General features: G+C 42.0%; 1 protein-coding gene across 7 annotated transcripts in view; it reads left to right on the top strand.

The window, feature by feature from the left end:
• Positions 1-15,121, top strand: part of LOC124059053 (NADPH oxidase 4) — a 30,868-nt gene that overhangs the window by 5,286 nt on the left and 10,461 nt on the right. For 2 of the 7 annotated variants that reach the window (XM_046388791.1, XM_046388795.1), the window contains exons 1-7: positions 3,738-4,242; positions 4,696-4,791; positions 9,660-9,770; positions 10,284-10,368; positions 12,230-12,327; positions 13,064-13,091; positions 13,451-13,523. In XM_046388791.1, the coding sequence (XP_046244747.1) occupies positions 4,186-4,242; positions 4,696-4,791; positions 9,660-9,770; positions 10,284-10,368; positions 12,230-12,327; positions 13,064-13,091; positions 13,451-13,523 (548 nt within the window). In that variant the 5' untranslated portion in view covers positions 3,738-4,185. Of the gene's footprint in view, positions 1-3,737; positions 4,347-4,695; positions 4,792-5,035; positions 6,029-8,323; positions 8,593-9,659; positions 9,771-10,283; positions 10,369-12,229; positions 12,328-13,063; positions 13,092-13,450; positions 13,524-15,121 lie in introns of those variants that run through there. The other 5 variants (XM_046388792.1, XM_046388793.1, XM_046388794.1 and 2 more) reach the window with 5 other exon arrangements.

Here is a 15,121-nt window from a genome sequence, read left to right on the forward strand (position 1 = left end):
CGAAAACAACACTGTTAACAAGCAATAAGTCTCATATATCTCAGTCTCTGCCCAGAGATAAGCCTCTTACTTTTGTTGCTTTGAAGCAATTCGATCACTTGTCTTCTCACCCTCTCTCTCTAGCCTGTGTGTCATTGTGTCTCTTCCTCTGTGTGAATGCTGTGCTGTCCAGGTGTCTACAGTGGAGAGGAGGCCATGTGACTCAGGTCCTTACTATGTGGCGCCAGGTGAAGTTGCTCAGTGTCCTCCAGGAGCCTTAGTCTTCATTTATGTTTCACAGTCTACATGTTTGCCATCTAAATTTGTGAAAATTTACTTAACAGTCTATAGACGTCGACCTGTTTGATATAGCAGATGTGCAGCCTGGATATCACAACACTTTTCACTAGCAGAAGAAGCTGTAACCCCAATGTCAAAAAAGTTGTTTAAAACATAAATAAAACCGATGCAATCATTGGCTAATTCTTGGTGACATATAGTTGATTTCAGTCAGTACAAACACAATATGTTTAATGTTTAACCTCATCAACCTAATTCAATTTTGGAAATATTTGATTATTCTGAATTTGCTGCCAGCAACACGTTTCAGACAAGTTGGGACAGGGGCAACAAAAGACTGGGAAAGTTGTGGACTGCTCTAAAAACACCAGTTTGGAACATTGCACATGTAAACCAGTTCAATGGTAACAGGTGATGGCTGGGTATGAAAGGGGCATGTGGAAAGATGGGGGGGTGGTTCACCGCTTTATGAAACACAAGATTGTATTACATGATTGTATTACTACAAGGGCTTAAGAACACAATCGGTTGTGTGTATGGATGCCCATTTCTGCTAAAAAGAAGTGCATGAAATGTTAGCCAATGTAGAAATCATTGCATTAAGTTATTATTTGGACTTACTAAGTCAGAATTATGATATAGCGAGACATACTTATGTCTGACTAATAAAAATTCCTAACTTTGGCTTTGTGAGCTAAATTTTGAAATACATAAAATTCACATATACAGTGAGTCATTCACAAGAGTTTCTAATCAACTATCCAAACAGACAATAAACAGTGTTTCAGTTATGAATCTAACAGAAGAAGGTGTATTAGTAATTAATGACTTTGTTTATTAAAGATGGGTTCACTCTTTTTCAGCTCAGTTTCAGTCACAGGCATATATTGCTATAAATACTCGTATTTCCCACACCGCAGGCCCTGGTTATGGTTGACCCGTCCTGGTTCTGTGAACAGCTGTGTGGGTTGGAGGACGTCTCTTTCATGCGGTGGATTGGAGCGTGAAGTGGGAATGAGGCTCTCTGCTCTCAGGAATGTGGGGAGGACACAGACCACAGCTCAGCCTCATCCTCATCATGCTGTTTATCTGGAGAGAGAACTTGAATTACACCAGCAGCCCTCAGCTGGTATCAAGGTTTGATTTGAGCTGCGCACTCGAGATTCCTGAATTATCTTAAAACAAATGTGGGATTTTATTACTTTCATCAATTGCCCATGACTGGGGTAATGGCAAAACTATAAATTGTAACAAAATAATATTCAGTGACGCTTAAGGTCATGCCTGCTGTGGGATTGAAGGTGAGTCAAGTAAAACACAGTATGAACCAGTATAAACCTCTTATGCTTAATTTATTAAGCACATTTGTCAGGCTAGGGAATATTAGCCCTTTGAGAAAGCAATCTGGAAATATCATGATCACTTCTTTGCCTACTAATAACATCAAGTATAAATCCATTTTCACCACATCCAGTTCATATATTAATTTATGAACTAAGTTAAATCTAAAATTCTAGTCAGTCTTTTCATGACTCAGTGAAGTTCCAAATGAATTGCTAAAAGATCAAAAGTTTCTTAAGTTTGCAAAACTTTTGCTCAAGACATTTGGAATAACATGTAATTTCATTTACAATATTTCCACAAAGACAGTACTACGTGCTTTGTGTATCATTTGATTCTGTTGTTTTGTTTTTTTTTAACAGATCCTCTTGCAGTCACTGCTTACAAAACAAAAGTACTACAGAACACCACACATCTAAAACAGAAAAATCAGTGTAGGACAAAGCTGGGACAATCATGGTCTGTTTTCTGGTGGATGAAACACATACTACTCCCTGCTTAAAAATACCAACAGAAATTAAAAAGCTTTAAGTATTCTGTCTACCACATCCATGAACCGCTACCTTATCGTGGGGGAATGTGCCCTAATGATCCCACGAGCTGTGTTGTCAGAGGCTGTTTGCCCCTGGTAGGGTCCCCGGAGACAAACTGGTCCTGGGGGAAGGGTGAGACAAAACGCAGTTCACAGAGACATCTATGAAAGGCAAAAACACGTCAGACAAGTGTACCCTGCTCAGTAGGTTACCAGGGCCCTGCCCTGGAGCCAGGTCTGGGGAAGAGGCCCTTTGGCAAGCGCCTGGTGGCCAGGCCTTCACCCAATGGAGTCCTACATGACTGGCTTGTGGGACTCCTGAGGCAGCTGACAAATGGTGCACTGCTCGGGCAGTCGCCAAAGCAAAAACCAGGGTGTGGGAGGAGTTCAGTGAGACCATGGAGAAAGAATTTCGAACAAATTTTGGCAAACCATCAACTCAGGAAGGAGAAACGGCACTTTGCTCACACTGTTTACAGTGGGAGTGGAGAGCTGCTGACCTCGACAGAGGATGTGGTCAGACCTGTTTTACGGGCCATCCAATCACTTTATTGCGGGAGGGAGAGCTTAGTGACCTCCAGCTTGCACTGGGACGGTTTGTAGCCGAGTGTGACGTGGCTGGGACGAGGATCAGCACCTCTAAGTCCGAGGCCATGGTTCTCAGCCGGAAAAGGGTGGATTGCCCACAGAAGAGTTGCTGCCCCGAGTGGAGGAGTTTAAGTATCACGGTCTTGTTCACGAGTCTGGGTAAAATGCCTCCTGGACATCTCCCTGGGGAGTTGTCTTGGGCGTGTCCATCCAAGAGGAGACCCCAGGACACGATGGAGGAATTATATGTCTCCACTGGCCTGGGAACGCCTTGGTGGCCCCCCGGACGAGCTGGTGAAAGTGGCCAGGGAGATTACAGTCTGAGCTTCCCTGATGAGACTGCTGCCCCCACGAGCCGGACTCGGATAAGTGGAGGATGACAAGACAAGACTATTCTGTCTGCATGCTTCCACCAAGGAACAAGTTTATCCCCAAGGAGACAGTGTTTATGATCCAGAAATCCAAGGCGCTGATGATGATCTGACATTGCTTTTTTCACCTCCTTATTTTGTGGTCTTTGCACACTATATATACACACACACTATACACTAGATGTTCACCATGTGACTGGTGAACATCTGATTCAAAAAGCTGGAACATTAACTGTTAGAGTTAGAGGCTATAACTGATAAAACAATCTTACCCCAAAGGCCCACACTCCATTCAGATGACACGTCCAAAAAGCCTTTAATCTTGCTTCTAAATGCACCTTAATGTGAGACTCTTTGGGATGTTGCTGCTTCTAAAGACAAGAGTGAACTTTTAAACTCATAACTGATTACAATCGAATTTCATTGTAACTAAGTGGCCAACCCCAAACCATGAAAAGGAACCCCAGATTAAAAGCATCTTACCAATGAGAGGGATGTCAACCCTGAACATATTTTTAATAATGGGTTTAAATATTTTTAAGCTAATGGCATCTCAACTTTGCACGAAAGCCTTTGGTAAAGGTTGCAAGCATACTTTATTGGGTCATGATACTGTGGCGACCTCTAGTGGCAGGGAGGAGTACTGTGAGTTGCCGAGCGACATTTATTGTTCTCGTGTCTGTTTGTTGGTTAACTTTATTCACTCCAGAGGATTTTTACTTAAGAGGTTATTGCTACTCGCTGAGCGTCCAGCCCTTCCGTGAGGTAAACCGACATAAGATGAGGACAGAGGCAGCGATGCAGTCGTGTTTTAGACGGAGCACTTCACCGCTCAGACTTGTGGGGGGATGAAAAATCAAAAGACGCTCAGAACATACAGGAGCGGCGTAACGGAGTGCGGGGAGGGAGGACTGAGCAGACACCGGCCGGTCTGCGGACAGGGCACACTGACTCTGACAGACAGACAGACAGACAGACAGGGGTAGAGCTGCGGGGAGGACGGACCTTCCCTTCTCGGGCACAGCGACGCTTCGCTGAAAAGTTTGGGCAGCTGCTTGAGTCAGTGAAGGCATCATGGTTGTGTCGGTGCGGAGCTGGGTCGCCAACGAGGGAGGAAAGCACTTGGTCCTGGTGGGGAAAACTTTTGTCAGGAGACTTTTTAAGAGCTGTTCGGCTCATATCGTAGACTGTTAGTTGATTTGTTGGGTTTACCTGTGAACGAGTTGAGACAACTGGTAAATTACTTTCACGATGTTCTGTACCACCTCCCATCCTGAGGCAAAATCACTAACACAGATTGAATTGACTGTTTGCTTGGTTGTCAGTGCTCGATAGTGAGTTTGTTGTACGTAATAGGTTTCATGCACAGAGCCTGCCATTACCATTATGTGCCAGGGTTTTATATTCTTCAACAACAAGAAACGTAAATATACATGAAATGCTTTTTTAAAGGACACTTTACCAGTAGTCCAGCAAAAACATGAGAGATTTTATTATTTTTTTAATTGCACTTGTTGACAGTGGGCCTGATAATGAGCATGAGGCTGTGTCTTAAACTAAACTGTACATCCTGTGCTTGTGTAGGTGCTGTGGCTGGGAGTGAACGCCTGGCTGTTCCTGAAGACCTTCCTGCTGTACTCCACCGGACAGCAGTATCACTACCTGTACAAGATGCTCGGGGTGAGACCAGACATGTTTACATACTGCACATTGCATTTATTACTTTCCTCTTAATGTCTCAGCACATCTGCCAGCCAAGGCTGAATTCTTTCAAATTCTAATCTGGAATGCAGTCGTAAACAAAAATCTTGCTCTGCCATCAAAATTCAGACTGTGGGTTTGTAACCTGCTGTCACTTTCCAACAGATCAGCAGTGCAGTATCTATAAGTTATCAACGTTTTTGCAGTACTGATAAAGCGTTTGGATTTGGCTGTTTCGGGGGTCCTGGTGTTGTGCGAGCTGTCTCACTGGGACACTGTAAGAGAAGAGAGCTGGTGTTAATGTATATTTCACCCCCATCCTCCGTTTGAGTGTCAGCATGTACTCTACTTCCTGCTAAAAATCCCACAATGCATCGTGTCACGTTTTATCAGGCGAGGAGTTGTCCTTGCACCTCAGCATTCAGTCCGATTTTGATTCAGAGGATTGCGATGCGACTGTGAAACAATCATCGCTGCAGCTTTTGATTTCTATATACAGTTTATTTTTTCTCAATGTGTGACTGTTTGCTACTTTTAAAACACAGCCTATTTATAATGATCCACAGTTAAAATAAACAGATATAATTACTTACATCAGCTTTGCTCAAGTTCAGCCATTCTCACCAGAACTCAAGCAGCCTAATGTACCCTAACTTATTGACTTTTCTGCATCCAGACATAATTTTTCAAGAGAGATGCAGATAAGGGTAGATTTTTTTTCCCCTCACTCGGAGATTCCATAGTTGCAAAAATTACAGATGTGTGAATCTACACCTGTTAGTGATGGCACAAAATGACAGTGTTTCATGAAATCTCAATTTATTGCTACCTACTGAGTAAACTGTTGAGTCTCTTATATGTGAGTGAGTGAGTGAGTAACAGAGTGATTTTGCATGCAGTATTATTTGTCAGATGGTATGTTATTTTTTGGACTTCTTAAAGCCTCTGCACACCTGTGTTTGACTCACACAGGTGTTTCCACTCATTGTGCTCAATCAGATTTCTTAGAATTGTTTGGGTGTGTATCCAGCATGTGTTTGTGTGTATGTGTGTGTGTCAGACCTTTAAGATGTACACTAACTCTTCAGCACATCCATGCTTGTAAGTTTTGACTGTGCAAATAGAAAGTCTAATCGTTGCCAAGAACCCATGAAACAGCGGTTCAGGTGGAGGGAAATCGATGAACAGCATCCTGTAGCCTCTTTAAAAACTTCAGGTAAAAAAGGGAAAATCAAAGTTGAAGACACAGTCGATACTCATTCATGGTAGCATCCTGATGTCAGGCGGTGGCTTTGCCCCCAAATTTGGTCATGTGACCCGTTGAAGTGACCGTCCAGATGACACCAAACCTAATGCTTCTGGCTTCAGAAACTTGTGTTTATATCACAGGAGCAGGCTTTGTGCTGGATGGCCGACTGTCAGGTGCAAGTTTAATGAGTCTGAGCTGTGACTTTAAACTCCGTTTCAACAGTTAGCCACATGTGCTAGCCAATAGTGACTTGATCCTGGGCACATAGTCTGTGAACAAACATTTCATCCAACACACACACACACTGTTAATGTGAACTTGTGACAGCAATTACACCAGTCGACACTCACATGATTCAGCAATCACCAAATCACATTCCTGATTGTGTGAGAGTGTTGTGTTGATCATTAGTTGAAATGTTACTTTCATAGAAGAGAGGACCCAGTCTTGTCTCTATTTGTATTCTTATTTTACAGAACAAAAGTGCTGTCAGCACATATAGCAGCATGTTGATAACTGTGGTGCAGCCTTCTGACTCACCAGGACTCAGTAGATGCACGAAATAATTCAGCGGCTGCCATGCGGGAGGATTTTGGTGGTATCTAAGCAGCAGCACTGACAAAAATCTGATAATCTGAATGTTAAGGGCACGTTACGACACAGCAAAAAATATTTTTATTATTACAGTTTTGAGACACACAGTGAGAGTCAGTGAAATAAAAATACAAAATGAAAATCAGTTGAAAGAGGGGTGTGTGTCGCACTGAGCAGCATGTGTGAGCTATTCATGCACGGCCTGTACAGTGGGAGGCACAAGAGAGAGAGAGGGGCAAGTGTGGGCACGCTCTGACTGAATGCCTCACCAGAGGGCTTAAGTTTGTATGTGCATGTGTGTGCATCTGTGTGAGTGTGCACACGTGTGTGTGTGTGTGTGTGTGCATATGCAAGATGGAACTGTATTTCAAAGCTTTAATGCTCCTGTAGGGAATTTATGTTTAACTTCACAAGGCATTTTATCTCATTCACCTGTATGACTGTATGATTCAGAACCTGTGTGTGTGTGTGTGTGTGTGTGTGTCAGGGTGCTGGGGATGCACAGAAAGCAGGAGGATATCAGATCTCCTGCTTGTGGTTTTGCTGTGAGCTGCTTTTCTGTGTGTGGGAAGTTTTTAAAGGGTAAAGGTATCAGACTTTGAAATAGTGAACCTTGTGTTAATTTTGTCTTGCTATTTGTAGATTCCCACTCGCAGAAGCCCTGCTGTATGCTGTGTAGGGATACATCTATCTTTTTCACTCAGTTGTACAGCAAATTGTGGTTCCTCATGTCCACTTGGACTGTAGGTGGATTTGTCATTTTAATCGCAGCTTGTGCTTGATCAGTTGGATGTTAACATGCAGGTTAGTTAACTTACTGGTGGCAGCATCATATGTATTGTTTTTAACTAAACTCCTGGTCAGTCCAGTGACATTGTGAAAATGCTGCAACAGTGTCAAAGAGGTCATTCATAGTGATGGACCTACAGAGAAGAAACGCTTGAGTCTGCAGCTCCCTTTAGCTTTATGGAGATTTATAGTAAGTTTCACCTCATTGCTGCCTGGGTTTGCAATGGACACAGTTAGAAACTAGCTTGTGAACATAGTGGAGCATTTAGCCACTAAAGAGCTAAAACAGAGTAAATATTGGACTGGAACTCATCGTGTGGACACAGAAACAACAGAAATGTTAATGTTGCTCAATAGCTATTGAATGTGGAATTAAGCAACTTTATTCTAAACATATCATCTTCAATTAATAATGAAAATGCTCAAGACACCTTTTTGAATATAAATTGTTTAATCAGTATTACATAATAATAAGAACGGAGTCAACAGAAGCAGTTATAATGTTCTTTGCAAAGGAAAGTGTAAAAAGTTTAGTACTGAAACGATTTTGTCGTGGAATATTTCTTAAAATGTTGGACCACAGTTTCACACGTGACCTGTCTCTTTCTGATCTACACACTCACACATCTTCATCTCTCACACCAGTTGTTTCAGTTTCTTGGGGATAATCAGAAGAGACGGCACCAGCTGTGCTCACAGGGGCTGCCAAAAAAGTGTTTAAACGTGCTGAGTTTAGTAGACCCCTAAGTACATCCCGTGTTTCCGCATGAAGACAGCTTTGATTTTTGAGCTGTATTAAATGCATAAAGCCAGATTACATAGCAGACATCCCTCACGTGTCATTTCAGGTAAACTGCACTCTTTTCATCCCGGTTTCAGGTGCCGTATCAGCCAGACAGTACAAGCCACAGTAAATCATGAAGAAGCCTTCAAGAACAAGTGCCTCAATATTTCATGTTTCATGTTTGTCCTGACACATGTGCCACGAGGCTGGCAGGTGCGTGAAGTGCCTAGCAAAAGAGCCGGAGAAGTATAAAGTTAGAGCGAAAGAGTAGAGTAGCCTCAAAAGAGGTTGGCCTTCATGCAGTTTTTGAAGAAGAATGAAGAAATTCAGGCAGGTTGTTTCCCTGTCAACGGCCTCTCTGCAGGTGAGCATTATTCCCTTCAGCTTAATTTGAGCAGAAATGGAAAGCCATTGGAGAGTAATGAAATGAGACATGAGCTGTTTTTGACTGGTCAGATACCCGACATGCTGCCACATTTGAATCGTTTGCAGAGGTTTTACTGTGCATGGTGGGAATCATCTGGCGGGAAAGACAGATAGAGCGGGGTATCATCAGCATAGCCGATGGGACCAAACACAGACGCTTGGACTCTTCTCCTAGCAATGACACTTTCAATGATTGCCCTCTAGTAGGATTCAAACCAGGGTAGCATATTGTACACATGTCCACAACTCCAGAATCATCACATTTTTTAAAGTTTCCTCCAATTCATCCATGTTCATCCATGGTCACGTTGTGGAAAGGAGAACTGTTAACAGCATAACATCTAGCACTTTTAGTAGTGATTTGAATTTGCCTTGCATTGAAAACCTGCGAGTATTTGAAAACAGTTCCATGTTACGTCCACTGAGAGGCCTGTAGTGTCAGACTATGAAAATCCCTGGTTCATAGAAGTAGGAAGACAAAATTACTCACTGATATATCTGTGTCTGCATGCAGTTTTGGCATCAAATGTGTAACTGCAGAGTTGGACACGGCAATAAAAATAAACTAATCTTTTAATATAAATCAAACTATTGAAGTGCAAAAGTTCATTTTTTTTGTGGATTATCATTTAAAACAGATTATTCCCAGTCATGTTAGATTTTTTAAAGAAAATTGTGATTTGTTCTTTAAGGAAGTTTCTATCATCCTAACAAACTAAAGTGTTCCATTTAAAGACAGAGCCTCAGCAGAGAGGCACCTAAATGAGAATGGCTCTTAACTCTCCATACTGTGGAGGACAAAGACGGCTTTAACTAACCCTGTGTGGCACTGAAGTCATGCCTCAAGCTCTCAGTGCACACACTCAATTGTCCAGATCTCAAACGGAAAAGCTCAAAAGTGTGTGTTTTAATCCACCAGACCTTCATCACTTTACGTCCACTGAATCGTTTGAGCAGTGTGCTTAACAGTGTGTGTGTCTGTGTGTGTGTGTGTGTCTTTCCCAGCTCGGGCTGTGCATCAGCAGGGCATCCGCATCTGTTCTGAACCTGAACTGCAGCTTGGTCTTGTTGCCCATGTGTCGCTCCCTGCTCACCTTCATCCGAGGAACACACACGGTGAGAAAGAGACTGAGGCGAGGAGAGGGAGGAAGGAGGGGGGAAGGAAAGATAGAGGAAGGAGAACAGAGTGATCAGTGCGGTTGTGGTTGTGATAATAAATAAATAAATTGTGATAATAATAAATTGAACATGCTGTTTTATTATTTTGGAGTTAAAAATGTCAATAGCTGTTACTCATTTTATATTCTTCAAAGTAAATGAACTATAGACATGAGGCTGTTGTAGATGAAGGAAAGATTTTTTTTGAATTGCTACTCCAAGTATTTGCTTAAGTTGCTTAAGAAGTCATGTATTCTTGAATGTGGGGTTTGGTCATGATGGTATTTTTGTTAATATTGTTTATATAAATCTGCTCTTTGGAAATGCACTGTTCTATTTAAGCTCAATTACTGAGATTTGGATGTAAAAACTCAAGCAAACAGTTAAAACTTTGGTGCATTCTTGGTAAAGATCCCCAGCCAGATTAAAGGTAAAACTGTTGTCTGTGTTACACCATGCACGCTCATGCAGGTATCAAGCAGAAAGACTCGCAGACTGCTAGACAAGAGCAAGACCTTTCATGTGGCCTGTGGAGTTGCCATCTGCATCTTCTCTGGTAAAAACTGTACACTTATGTAAACACTTATCACCACAGCTCACATGTCTACATGTATCACACTGTGTGTGTGTGTGTGAAGTGTGGATAAACTCACTGAAGCTGGCTCAGCATTCCTGGCGTACCAGCTGTGATGTCTGTCCAGCTGGTCATATGTGTTTTTGCAGTCTAGTTGTGTGTGTGTGTGTGTGTGTGTGTGTGTGTGTGTGTGTGTGTGTGTGTGCTCTCATGACATCATGGGAGCTTCCAGCAGCTGTGTGTCCACTGGGTTTTTGGTTTTCAGGCTTCTTCCTCTTATTCATTCATGCCTGAGAGTCCTGGCTCCATATCAGTCTAGCAACACGTGACTCTTTTTCTCACGGAAAGACAACCTCAGTCAGCAGTAGCCACCCCACAGATACTGTTCAGATTAAGATGGTGAAATGCTCATACATTGGAAATGAACAGTGGAAATGCACTGTTATTCATGTGTTTATTGTTAAGATGATATATAGTTATTTCCACATGCCTTTTTCCTGGTTTAAAAATTGACTTTAACATGTAAAATTAGTAAAGTGCCACTTTAACAACCGAAAAACAATCATGGTGAGCTGGATTTGTCAAACCAGATCTAATTCTTACGAACTGATGCTACAGTCCTGCTCGCTGCTCTGTGACGCTGTAAGTAAAGGAGATTTGAGCTAACATTAGCACGCTGATGTTAGCATATATATCATTATGATGTTTATCATGTTCACCATCTTAGTTTATTGTGTTTTGATAGACAAAGTACACTGGGCTGATGGGACATTTTGCGACAATTCATTCAGAGTAATTGGGATTCATCGTTTGGACAACATGGATACCTTTGCTAAATTTCATGGCAAGCCATCTGATAGTAGCAGATTTTCACTTAAAGCCAAAAAGATCAGGGATTCGTCCTCTGGGGACTGTGACTCTGTCCATTAAAAAAGTTTAATTGTTGAGATGTTTCAGTGTGGTGGTGGACTGACTGACTGACCATCCATACAGCCATGAGAGAAAATGCAAGAGAAAGCCTATAATAATATTTGTTAGCTTAAACCTTCACTGCCAGATACAAATTTCACGGAATACATTTTTAAGTCTGGAGTCTGCAGAAACTTTCCCGTTTTACGTCAACCAAGGAACTGAGCTATTGCCAACAGGACATATGATGTCACAAGCACATCAAAAGTGTCATTATGCTCACTGCAACAAGGGGGGGGGGGGGGGGGGGGGGGGGGGCAGAAGTTCCACGCTGCAGGGTCAAGCCTTCTTTCATCAATAACTTAAGTTAATGCCTCACACACACACACCCACACACACACACATCTATCTCTTCCCTTTAGGCAAAGCTCTCATGTTGTAATCGCAGAGTTCCAAACTTCTGAGACAACAAATGACAATGATGACAGTGAGGCACCAGGGATGGGAGAGAGACATAGACAGAGAGACGAAAGACAGACAAAAAGGGGTGGGAAGCAGTGGGAGTGAGAAAGGATGTGAGTGAGAAAAAAAGGACCCTTGTGTCTCATGATTACGCCCTTCATTTCCATCAGCTGTCGAACGGCTGCGTGGTTAGTCTGTGATGTCAGAGGGGAGAGTGTGTGTGTGTGTGTCTGTGTGTGTGTTCGCGCGCGCACTTGTGAGTCAGGAGAATGTTTTGCTGACTTTCTGCTGAATAGAAAAAGAGATGTTTGTATGAGAGTCTGCCAGCAGTTCGTTTTGACCTTTATAATTAGGTTTGTGCGTGTGTTTGAAGCAGATGTGATGCAGGAGATGTTCTCCGTCTCTGCTGATGTCTGCGCACTAAATCGCTGCTTCAGATCAATATTGTGTAACCTTTTCTCTTCCTCTGTAGTTGTGCATGTGTCTGCCCACCTGGTGAATGTCGTCAACTTCAGTGTAAGCTACTCAGACGACTTTCCTGCTCTCAATATGGCTCACTACAGAGGAGAGGTGAGACGCAGTCCCTGGCCCTTAACTTTAACCGTCTCAAAGACGTGTCAAACCTCCAAATCTTCCCTTAACCTTAGTGCTGAGGTATACTTGAAACTTCACACTGTAACTCAGACTCTTCAAAGGCACTCATGGTGTTTCATTCAGTTAAACACAAGAAAAAATATGGATTTAGTGGTTTGAAAAATGAAATGAGTCCTTAGTCCTTTACCTGTACTTTGAGATTTTAGTTTTTGTTTATCCTATCTTTATTGTTTATCCTATTTTTTATACTTTTCTCCTTTCTTGGTCGGGAATACTGCATGTGCAATGTCTGTAAGAACAAGAATTTCCCTCCAGGGATAAATAAAGGAATTCTGATTCTGATAGACCTTCAACCTAAACCTAAATCTAACCTAAAACCAAAAAGTCTAAACCGTCAGTCATCCCTTTGAAGAAGTGAGGCAAGTGTTCACAACTTCCAGAAATGTCCTCACTTTGAAGCACAAGATGTTTAGCCATGTGCCATCGAGATTAACATGCATCCAAATATGAAGGAGGAAATTAACAATAAAGTCACCTGCTGAAGCGATTGGTTGGAATGACGCCTGCAGATGTTTTCTTCTCCCTATGACGTAACTGGCTGCAGCTGTGAGATCTGAAACTCAAATAAGTCCCCACAAAAATAGACATAGAACAACATAGAACGCACGCAGAACGTAAACAATTCTTTGTTTTTTTTGTGTTTTCTTCCCAGGACCCCAAGCTGATCATTTTGACCACAAGTAAGAAGGACTACTCTTCCTTTTTGCAGTATTTTGTATAGACCAGATGCGTTTGCTGGTATGTTTTTACATGTGTAGCTATGAAGGTGGTAAATGTGTTAGAGATTAGAGTGGCTTTATGCCAAAAGAGGAGGAAGTCATGCTGTGTTTGCTGTGTTTAGTCCTCTCTCTCATGCTGAACTCCTTTCCTGTATTTCTAATTTTTGCTGTATTAGTGGGTTAAATTAAATTTAATTAAATTATATGCTAATATCATAATGAGGAGATTATTTCCCGCTGGAGATGAGGTCCTGAGTGTGTCGTGGGACGTTAAAATTTACCCTTTCGTCTCTGTTCTCTGATTGGCTGATTCTCCTCAGTCCCAGGAGTCACAGGCATGCTGTTGGTTCTCATCCTCTTCCTGATGTTCACGTCCTCCTCCTACTGTGTACGGTAAGTCGAACCAAACCGCCATTCGCAATCATGACCATGACAGTCTGTGTTTCTTATGGTAGCAGTAGACCCAGAGACAGCCATGTGTTTGTCAGAGCCAGAAATATCATTTTTATGTCTGTGAAATCTTTTCATGTCTGTGGGCTGTGCATGCACAGAGAATCTTATCGATTTGTGTGTGAGCAACTTTAATTGAAATGAATGGGAGCCATGTTGTAGCCTGGTATCCAGGTCTCTTAATACAACACTGATTTTTGTGCTCATGTATGTGTGTCTCTGTTTCTCTCTCTGTCTCTCTTTGTGCTGTCTGTCTGTCTGAGTTTATCTGTGTGTGTGTGCGTGTGTGTGTGTGTGTGTGCAAGAGAGTAATGCAAGATGGAAGCCATGAGGAGGCATGCTAACAGAGGTCTGTTACAGAGCAAATCCCCACTAAGTGTTCCTCTCACAGCTCTGTCATTACTCAGGTCACAGTGGGTCACCTGTTCTGCATGTGTGTGTTAACTCATGCAGGTGTGCAATACTTGAAGTGTGTGTGTGCATGTGCTCACTTTGCTTTCTTCAGTAATTGAACAGAGGATAAGAGGCTTTTCCAGACCACTTAAGGCTTTAGATAAGAGTTTGGGTAAGTGGTTGGAGGGGTGGGATGAAGGCTGCTGCTCACCAGAAGAATATCTACATGCTAAGTCACTGTGATCCAGTGATTAATTTAATTAATACCCAGCAGTGCTCACAACCTTATTAACATGTTCTGCAAATTACAGTGTATTGCATCAGCATTTTACCCTTTAACATTGTTCTTAATTACATACTTTTAATTTTTAGTTACTATGTCCATGCAACAGGAAATGGGAAGTTGTTGCCCATCTGAAAAGCAACGCAGGACAAAGATCCCTGGTCCATTTTGTCTGTGTAAACAGAGGACAGCCAACGCGTCCAGGTCCCTGGCACAGGGTCAATACTGTAAACTAGCAAATTAGCATAGAACTTTGCTATGTTAAAATTAGGAGAAAATTGACTTAAAATATATCACTGTTTGAACTTAACTGTAACATCTTATATCTGTGGAAGTTTCTAATGCTTCACTTCTATCATAATGTTAACCAAAGAAAGTACAAACAAAAGAGAATGATGAGAATCAAAGTTTTGCCAATCATTAGAACCTCTATACTTGTTTGGCAAAGTTTCCAAAAGAACAGTTGAGATTAATGACCCTCCATTTATCTATGACTTACACATGATGTGTTGTCGCTTTCTGAATAGCAAAAGGTGACCTAATCCAAAACACTGGAAGCCATGTTAGAAAAATACAAATGACATAGCTTTAACACTGACATAAGTTATAAATTGAAGGGATTTAAATGTAATCCAGTCATAGAAAGTGAGTGCGTGAACCCTCGCTGTGTTTTCGCTTGCATATTTGATCATTTAACTTTGGATTCTCGAAAATGATCCTCAGCTAGTCTATGTCTATGGAAAAAATGCCCCCATAAACCAAAGTTCCAGCTGATATAAGGGCAGTTTCAGGTTTCCCTGTCAATTTTCTGTGGTTAAAAGTCAATTTTTTCCTCAGCCCTTGTGACATCTTTGTATAGAAACAA

The sequence above is a fragment of the Scatophagus argus genome, chromosome 5 (assembly GCF_020382885.2).
Source record: "Scatophagus argus isolate fScaArg1 chromosome 5, fScaArg1.pri, whole genome shotgun sequence".
Taxonomy (NCBI): domain Eukaryota; kingdom Metazoa; phylum Chordata; class Actinopteri; family Scatophagidae; genus Scatophagus; species Scatophagus argus.